The sequence below is a fragment of the Cupressus sempervirens genome, chromosome 5, assembly GCF_028749045.1.
Source record: "Cupressus sempervirens isolate cs-2001-9-10 chromosome 5, ASM2874904v1, whole genome shotgun sequence".
NCBI classification, from domain to species: Eukaryota; Viridiplantae; Streptophyta; class Pinopsida; order Cupressales; family Cupressaceae; genus Cupressus; species Cupressus sempervirens.
The window spans coordinates 789,622,076-789,631,717 of record NC_143122.1 but is presented as its reverse complement, the minus strand read 5'-3'; the positions used below and the strand labels follow the sequence as shown (position 1 = coordinate 789,631,717).

Below are 9,642 nucleotides of genomic sequence, written 5' to 3'. Positions count from 1 at the left end.
AATTGCTAGAACAAATTCATGATCCAAAATTGCAGATTAAGCTATAAACTCAGCAGATAAGCCATCTAATTCATAGCGCTCAAAAGAGAAGCAGAGAAAACCAATGACAAGATAGAGACTGCATAGATAAAGTAAACCCACTTCCCCGTCAATTGTCAGAAATTTGTGGAAGGCATCACTTTGTTCCCCTATACAGCTTCGACTCGTGGACATTATTAGTAGTATTTATTCATTCATCCAAACAGAGATAATCTATTGACTATTCTACAACTATCCGAGTGGTAAAACGCAACGGGAAACTGAACTGCGAAGAACTTGATCCTTGGAGGGCTTTTCATATTTGTGTGTCCACAGACGGCAGCGCGCCTGGTATGTATTGAGCATCGGTTGTGAATGAGTTCAGATTTCCTCAATCAGAGTATTATTGTACCCAATATTGAGATTGGTTTACCCATTTTATCAAGTTTCGAATTTGTGGCGTTGTAATCATACCTCTGCAACAATTTTTGGTCAGACCACAACAAAATTTTGAAGCATTGGATGAAGCTAGATGTCTGTGGAAGCTTTTAGAGAGAGATGGGAGCGGGATTTCAGAGTCTGCAATGGATATAAACATGGCGTCTGCGACTCCATACGGGACTACATTTAGAAGTATTTTGGGGAATAAAAACCCTTCTATTCGAATTCCAGAGGTGCGCTAAGTATTTTATTTCTTCTTTTCTTTTCAATCCTTAAATGTATTTGCGTTGAAACTAGTTCTGTTCATGGATACCCTACACATAGATAGGATTATATACACAATATTTTGATGTATTCGTGACTCTGTATGTTTGTATATACACATTAATGTGTATATTTGACTATATGTGTCTGGAAAATGTATTTGTGTTGGGATATACACATATGACAGACGCATACTTCCGACAGACACACATATTCAGATATTTGCCATCCTTAATTGTATTTGCATCGAAACTAATTCTGTTCACGGAAACCCTACACAAGATAGTAGTATAAACACAATTTTTTATGTATTTATGACCGTGTCTGTTTGTATATACACCCTAATGTGCATATCTCAGTATATGTGTCTGTCAAATGTATTTTTGTGGTGAGATATACACATATTGCAGACACATACATGTGATAGACACACATTCAAATTTACACATTTGTGTCTCCAAACACATACACACATCTCACAGATAGATTTAATAGATATCCATATTCAGAAATGCAACTGTGTCTGTATACAAACAGACCTATACATAGAAATATATACACACATTCATGTACAGATGGATACACAAGGGTAATATGTCATATTGATGCCCAAGAAATACATAATATATGTGCCTAGACAACAATATTACTTATCTGATACTACTCTGTCTCTGTCTCTTTCCGACACACACACACACAAACGCTGTAGCATTATCTGACACGATTTTCTTTGTTGGGCTCAGAGATGCATTTTTCGATTGAAGGGCAAAAGAAAAGCACCTGATCTTAAAACGTTTGGAGCGAGGCAGAGGAATTGTTTGCTGATTAGGTCAGTTTTAGATAAGCATAAGGGTAATACCAATGGCAGTGTCAATGGTTATAATACACACATAAATGGCTCCAAGGATCCTGCTAGAATTGCTCTGGAAAGGCTGTTTACACAGACACAGAAGCTTGAAAAGAAGATAATGGCAGCTTCCCATGGCCTGAAAGATAGCAGAGTTAAGTATGACCTTAATCTTGAAGGCCTAGAATCAGACCTTCAAGCTGCATTGACAGCTTTGAAGAAGAAGGAAGAAGATCTTCAGGCTGCGGAGAGGGCTGTTGCAGTTGACTGGCACAGAGTGGAAAGTGCAAGAAAGGATTTAGATCTTCGTGAAAAGGAAATTATTGCTGCCCAAGTTCTCCAGGAGAGTCTGGAAAAGGAATTGGACAAATACAGGGAACAGTATGTTGTTCGGGCTGAGGAACTAAAGAAAATCAAACATAGGCTCAATGAAAAAGAAACAGAAATTAGCAGCTTCCAATTTGCATTGAGAACAAAAGAAGAAGAATTAGGCAGGTTGAGCAGAGAGTTAGCGAATAAAAATGAAGAACTTGCTAAAACTGGTGCTGAACTTGAATCAAAAGATATGCTTATAAGTCAAGCAAGTATGGTCATGGCTGGACAACGGTCTGAGATTGCGGAGCTTCAAAGAGTACTGAATGAGAGAGAGGCTGAATTAATGAAATCTGAGAACGAAAAGAGAGAAGAACAAAAAAAGCTAAAGATTTCTGAGGCCAATCTGGAAGAGCGTGTGGTGGCATGGTTTTTGGCTCAGCAGGAACTGAAAAAACTGGCACAGGAGGTAATGAAGTACAAAGGCAGTTCTGTAGCCACCGAGGAAGAACTAGAAAGAACGAGAAACCTTCTTGCACAAGTAAAGAAAGAGTTGAGAATTTCACAGAAATCAATTGAATCATATCGGCAGAGACTTCAAGACCAAGATGCAGAACTTGAATTGCAGCGAGTGGAGTTTTCCAAACAGAAGAATAAAATTCAATCATATGAAACGTTTTTGAGGCATGCCCACATGGAAATCAAAAATGAGAGAGAGAAGTTACAGTTTGCAGAGGCTCATCGCCAGGAATTGGAACAACATCTGGCTAATGAGAGAGAAAAAATGGATAAATTGCAAAAAGAGTTGCAGGAAGAGAAATCCTATCTGAATCAATCTGTGGAAGAAGTAAGCTCTCTTAAGAAAGAATTGGAGAAAAAAGATGCATCTTTTAATGACGCTCAAACTTTACTGCAGTTCAAAGAATCAGAGCTTGTTGCAGCCAGGCTTGAAATGCAGCGTCTGAAGTCTGATGTAGCATTTGTTCAAAGGAACCTGATTGATAAGGATAAGGATCTTGTAGTTGCAAAAGAGAATCTGGAGGGATTACATGAAGAAATTTCACAGCTTAAGGTCCTCATGAGAGCCAAAGAAGACCAACTTCTCAAAGCAGCTCTTATGTTGAAGGACAAGGATGAGCAATTGAAGATAATTCAGTCTGACTTAGATGACAACAAGCTAAAATTTTCAGAAGCTGCCTCTGTTGTGGAACACATTGCAGATCTCACAAAAGCGCTGGTAGAGTCTGCCAACGAAGGTAAATCTTTAACAATGGATGATGACTCCATATTGTTACAAACAAACTGTGAACTGTATGCCACAAATCGTGCTTTGCTAGAAAGAGAATTGCAGCTTCAGCATATCCAGGAGAAATCAGTGGAAGATCTGAGGAAATGGGAGCAATCAGAAGCTGAGCTCGGATCCATGAAAGAATGTCTCAGGCAAAAGGAAAAAGAACTCTTGGAGGCTCATAGGGCCTTGGCTCTGAAAGATCAGGAAATTAAAGATTTTCTGAGCCAATGGGATGTCAGGGAAAATGAACTTATCAAAATGCGTGAGGAGGTCATTGAAGAGGCAAATGGTCTAAACAGCCTTCATGAAATTGTGCAGAAAAGAATGGGTGGAAAGACATTAGGGGAATTAGCGTTAGAAAAGCTAGAACTTGATGCTGCCCATCTAGAAATTGAGGCTGCAATGAGTGCACTAAGAAACCTTGCAGATTTGAGTCAGAAGCTGCTTGTAGAGACAAAAACATCTCTCTATATATCTACGGATAATATTTTGCTTCCCAACAATACAGTAGATATGGAGGTCGAAATAGAAGCACACAAACAAGGGGGGAACATGAGTACCAGAGAAGATCTTGCAGCTTTAAAACGAAGGTTGATTGAGAGGGATGCAGAAATAAAGAGAGCACAGGTGGCAGTTAGAGAACTGTCAACATTAACAAAACAGCTGATTTCTGAGGCAGGCATAAAAAGTTTTGAAAATACTAATAAAGTGGAGAAGGCAGCTGACAAAGAAATGACAGCTAATAAACTGAAAACCTATGCTATTTAGATTTGGTTTCATGTATTATTAATACAACGTTCTCTTGTGCTCTGCTGGAGCTGTGGTGAGCTATATAAGATTATTAGGTTTGGGTGACTCTTAAGAGTGAAACTTCTCTTGCACAGTCTGAACTGGAAATGCTTTTTAATAGATCTGTTCAGAGGGGGAAGTAGCAGATCTTTTCAATGGAAAAGCTTCAGTGTTCCTGTCCATCGGACTTCAAACATTACTGGTATAGTCTTTTGGATTACATGTAACACATACTTTTAAGGCTACAGTACTCTAGGTTGGACATAAGCTTTATTTGTCTACTTTTGTAATCTGAAGTGCATGTTTGTTAAGCTGCCAAATGCTATTTTTTAAGGGTTCCTGCATTCTCTATCTCGAGGGTGCAAGTTTTAACCTATTTTTGTCATTGTAAATTATTTCACCAAATTGTATCATCAGTTGGGGCTAGACCCGAGAAGGGTGTATAGGTTATTTATGGCATAGAAGTTGTACACTATATATCATTTCGACCAGCAAGTATTTGCTTTTGAGCTGTTGCTTGAATGAAAATGGACTATTGTAATTGGCTAGTCAATATTATTACAAATGGATTATGATTGTAACCTACATAACATATATGGATATTTTATTTTTGTATACATGTGAGAATTTTTTCTTCATATCATCAGTCTGTTTTTGGGTTAGGTTCTTTTGCATGTGTGTAGCCAGGACTTCAAGCTGAAGGTAACTCCTAAATAGCTTACTAGCCTATACTGCTTTTTAGCATTTTTGGGTGCTTTTAATTTAAACATTTTCACAAGTTAAAGAATGTAAATTAGTATTTAGAAAGATGGATGCTCATTGCTAACCTGTTAGCAAACAATTCAATATTACCCTTTAAGATAAATGTAGAAATACAGCAGTAATATGAGACTTACGAAACCTGTATAGATTTTGCATATCCGATTCCAATGCTCTGACTTCAGATTGCAGAATTGTTTGAAATCTTAGCTTGGATCTGTGAGGATCCGGGCAGGATCCTTGAATCTGCCTGTGGATCCGTCAGGATTTACGGCCCAATCCTGATGGATCCACAGGCAGATTCAAGGATCCAGCCCGGATCCTCGCCACAGCCCAAGGATCCTGGTACACTGTGCAGGCCGTGAATCCTGACGGATCCACAGGCAGATTCAAGGATCCTGCCCGGATCCTCACCACAGTCCGAGGATCCTGGTACACTGTTGCACTTAAGCTGAAAAATGTGCAGGCCGTGGATCCTGACGGATCCACAGGCAGATTCAAGGATCCTGCCCGGATCCTCGCCACAGCCCGAGGATCCTGGTACACTGTTGCACTTCAGCTGAAAAATCAAACTCAGAATAACTGAAAGTAGAGTCTTTATGAAGTTTGTTCAAATTGATTATTTTCTATGCAGAATACAGCACATAATATAACAGTGACTTCATGAAGATTTTGAAATGTGCCATTATCTCTGTGTTGAGCCAAAGTCACAATAATTGAAACTGCAGGACTTAAAATGTTGGTAGTCATCCATGAGGGTTGTTTTATCATTACTGAAAAGGTAATTGATCTTTACATTTTTTACATTTTGCTAATACAGGTAATAATTTGGGTATTATAATCTCACTTTTCTGAAGAAACAATGCTTAAGGGCATCAGTAAAAATTCATGCTTTTCCTATGTTCTAAAAGGAGGATTCCCTGAAAATTGATTTCCAAAAGATATTTTAAACAATACTTGAAATGATAAGAAAAAGTGGGATGAAATCAGCCATGCTTCTTTAATTACAGTTTAAGTCTTTGGTACTTGAATTGTAAGGAGGATTCCCTGAAAAATGATTTTCAAAAGATATTTTACACAGTACTTGAATTGATAAGAAAAAGTAAGATGAAATCAGCCATGCTTCTCTCATTACAGTTTAAGTCTTTAGCACTTGAAATTGAGGATATTCTAAGTGAAGGTTCTTTATGCAGTTTGGAACAGAATTTAGAAACCAATCATGTTTCTTGTAAAAATGATTTAGTTTTGGAATTATGTATATTTCTCTTTTCTTTTTGTGTGCGTGTGTGTGTCTATATATATATGCGAATCATAATTGGGAAAAAAAAATCCTGAATCCACAGATCTGATTCACATGCCCAAATCGGATTCATTTCACGAATTGGCAACTAAGTTTGAAATAGACACAATTATTTTCAGATTAACAAGTTCTGCATGCACACTCGGTGTGTGTTCTTTTTTAATAAATAAACTATGTTGCAGGTCCTCATACCAGTCCAATATTCAGGTTCAAATTGTTTTTGGGGGTGGCTTGTGTGTGTGTGTGCAGCAGCAAGTTTATATACCACTTTGCTAATAGCAAAGCAACATGGCAAAATACACCACCATATATATTCATGTTTGGGTCCAAATGACATAGCAAAATGCCAAAATACACCACCATATCAATGTTTTAGTTCAAAAATAATAATGTCAACATTAAAAATCAGCTGATATCATCAAAATTCGTCAAACATATCATCTTCCTGTTGTGGCAAATTAGGAGCACACACAGTGCCACTGGCATTGGTACTAGCAACCAGGTGGGATGAGTAGGGCCCCTACAATTCTCAGCCTTAGAGCATGCAACAATCACCTTTCAACACTCCTTTTGCAATGGCAACCAAACAAGAATGTTTAGCAAGGGAGTCAAGGAGTTTTATTTTTCATTCACAAATGCACAAATGACATGTGTTACTTTTTTTTGGCTTTTTAAGTGGTCTATTTTAAGGTTGGAGGGTCGAATTGTCTAAAATAGACCCAAAAAAACTTAGAAGTCGAAAGAAAACCATTTTCAGCCAAATTCAGCCTGGGTTTAGTTGCTGAATTCCAAATTAGCGATAGATATGGAAAAAGTCAGCCCAATTTCTTCTGACAGAACCTGGGAAAAACTTGCATTTATGCAGCCGACTTTTGGCCGGCCCAAATCTGAACTAGACTTTTGGTGGGACCAGAGCAGACTTTGGGCTGCTAGGGAAGAATTTGGCAGCATAGTAAATAAAACATGAATGTCTACGATTGCAATCACAGAAAAAAAGACTCAAGCATTGAACCCTAATCACAGAAAGAGAAGATTGGAATCTTCTAGTTGTGCAAGTTGATGTGCGGTAACAAGTTATTTTTTTTGCAAGAATTGATTATATGCTGTTAATGTCATTTCAATGCCAAGCAATTCAGCCTACTTTTGAGGTTTGATAAATTCATATGCACAATTATCTTACTGCTTGTGCAAGGTATGTTGTCTTTGTGCAATATACTGTAAAAAATATCTTTCCAGTGAATGAGAGAACTACAGACAAAAATGACATCCCACATGATGCAGTGAAATCTAGCTAACCTTATTGAGATTGTGCGTAGCTATTTTTTAAGTATATGGATCTGGTGATACCAAGACATTTGTATTGTGCATTTAAAATAAATACTTGAGAAAGAACCAAGTTCAACTGGGCTTAAACTGTGTTTGATTTTTTTAGTTAGTCTAACTATTGTACTTCTATACCAGAAAATAACCTCCATTTTCTTTCTTATGTTGTCCCTCTTTCCATGAACTTTCTTTATACGAACATGTGCTTATTCTGTGGCTTTTGATCCCTTCAACTGCTTCGTCTTGTGGACCTCATTAAAATTCCTCGATTAATTCATTCTCTAAACTCTTAAGTCCTTTTATTCATCTCCAAACTAACATTATATTTAAGTCAACATAGTGGTCAATTAAGTTTGTTCATCTGGCCTGCAATCCCACAAAAGATCTTCCGAGCATGGTACCAATATGGATAAAGATACATTTTCTTCCTAGTGATTATAGCAAGAATCCACTTTTAGGAAAATTGGAGAAGCAAACAGGGAATACATTACTGCCTGTGAACTTATCATCCTGGAGCTTTAAGCTATGCAAGGATCTGTCAATATTGATCTGGAAAAACTCCTGTCCTGTATTATCTTCAATATGGGAGGGATTAAATGAAGCAGACGGTAGACTCACCAAAACATTCAATTGTGGTAAACGGATTTTTCATGAACATGGTCGTTTGGGCAGGACCTCTACCACAGAAACCCTCAGGAACCCTAGCAACCAACCTACACAAAGAGGCACAAGTGTCCAATCATGTAGACAAAGCTCTGCAAGTTAAATACAAATTCAAGGTGGCATATACATTCAAAGAGAAACTTCAACACGTAAAAAAGGAAACAATCAAAATTAAAAATACTTGCCATGCTTTGACCTCGTAACACGCGTGGTAGATATCAATTGAACAGCCTAATGAGCTTTCAAAATCCGTTTTGATTCTTGGAACCAAAGAAGCAATTGCCCCAACTCAGGTAACTCCTTGCACCAAACTTTCATTAAAAAACTTCTCATATCAACAACTAATGCTAAAAAACTCTCAACTGGACTAACAAACTTCACGATAAACCAAAGCTTGTAGTCTAAGCCCTCTATAAATGGAGGAAAATGAAACAGCAAAAGTTTCCAAACAAATTCCCTAGGGTAAGTCCTCGGAAGCTTGGGCATGGATCAAGTGAAACTATTGGGAGCCGGCTATGCAGCTGACTAATTCCCCCAGCCCTCCCACCATGAGTAGCCGGTTACCATGCATCCTCCATTGCATACATATAGGAGACTCAGTCAGTCGGCTGTCAGTCCAACTCACCCAAATTATCAGCTGTCCCTTCTCATTGATCTGCTGCAGGTAGTAATTAATTCTAGGCGGTAAATTTTACCAACAGATGTTAATAAACATTAATTTTTTCACCTATTCCAATTTACAGAGACACAAACTAAAATTCCATTCTCCGAGTAGAAGTTTTCTAGCGGTGGTTAGTGTAAGGTTGGAAAGAGCTCACGTCTGCAATGCTCTAGTGCTTGTTTCAGTAAGTTGTTATTGTTTTTGCATTTAAATTTGTTTATGTTGGATTTATGTCACCGTTATCCTGAAATTCATCCTTATTTTGTTGGATAATTAATGCCCTAGCTCTGTAAATCGTTTTGGAACCTTTACGGCCTCTTTTGGGTTATTCATCTCTGTAAGCTACGGATGGTTTAGATTGTACATTTTTGTAATTTTTTGAGGGTTTGTTCTCGTATTCTTCCAACAATGGCGAAAACCCCATCATTCCAGAGTAAAGAGAAAAACCTTGAGACTCCAATTCGAAACCCTTGGACTCCACGATTCACCAATTTGAACGGACTGGCCTCAAACACCTTTCTGGAAAAGCTCTGGTTGAAATTTCCGTGGCAGATTCGCCACAAATACCTCCACGTGACAGGATTTAAAACCACCTGCAGCTCCCTCTGAAACCAGAAAAGAAAAAGAAACAGGGTCAACGAGTTGATTCAATAAACAAATTTAAACACAAACGCATTGCTTCTTTAAAATCCCTTATTATTATTAGTTGGGATACTATTGCTTTTATTCAATTCAATTGACCAAGTGATTAATAGAAATTCTATTTTCTTTAACAAAAATATAACTATTTTGTAACAAGTCTATGATGCATTAATGAATGCACTAATTAAAACTTTATTCTTTCCACATTTGTAACAAGTTGATTCGATTTTTCAAAAAAAAAAATCATTTTATCTTCCACCTCACACACATTTTATCTTCCACTTCACACATGAATGTCTAATCAATATTATTTGTCACAATCTATTTTTTTT

At 37.6% G+C, this 9,642-nt stretch overlaps 1 protein-coding gene and 1 long non-coding RNA gene across 2 annotated transcripts; one reads left to right on the top strand and one right to left on the bottom strand.

Moving 5' to 3' along the window:
• Positions 1–456: 456 nt before the first annotated feature.
• LOC149558298 (uncharacterized) lies at positions 457–4,579 on the top strand. The gene is made up of 2 exons (XM_089832573.1): positions 457–692; positions 1,467–4,579. The coding sequence occupies exons 1-2, from the start codon at positions 603–605 to the stop codon at positions 3,939–3,941; spliced, it is 2,565 nt and encodes an 854-aa protein (XP_089688699.1). The 5' UTR covers positions 457–602; the 3' UTR covers positions 3,942–4,579.
• A 2,715-nt stretch (positions 4,580–7,294) lies between these two features.
• On the bottom strand, positions 7,295–9,399 carry LOC149558297 (uncharacterized). The gene is made up of 2 exons (XR_016365008.1): positions 8,193–9,399; positions 7,295–8,057 (listed from the first exon to the last, which is right to left on the bottom strand). It is a non-coding gene; the product is annotated as an uncharacterized LOC149558297 (long non-coding RNA).
• Positions 9,400–9,642: the final 243 nt, after the last annotated feature.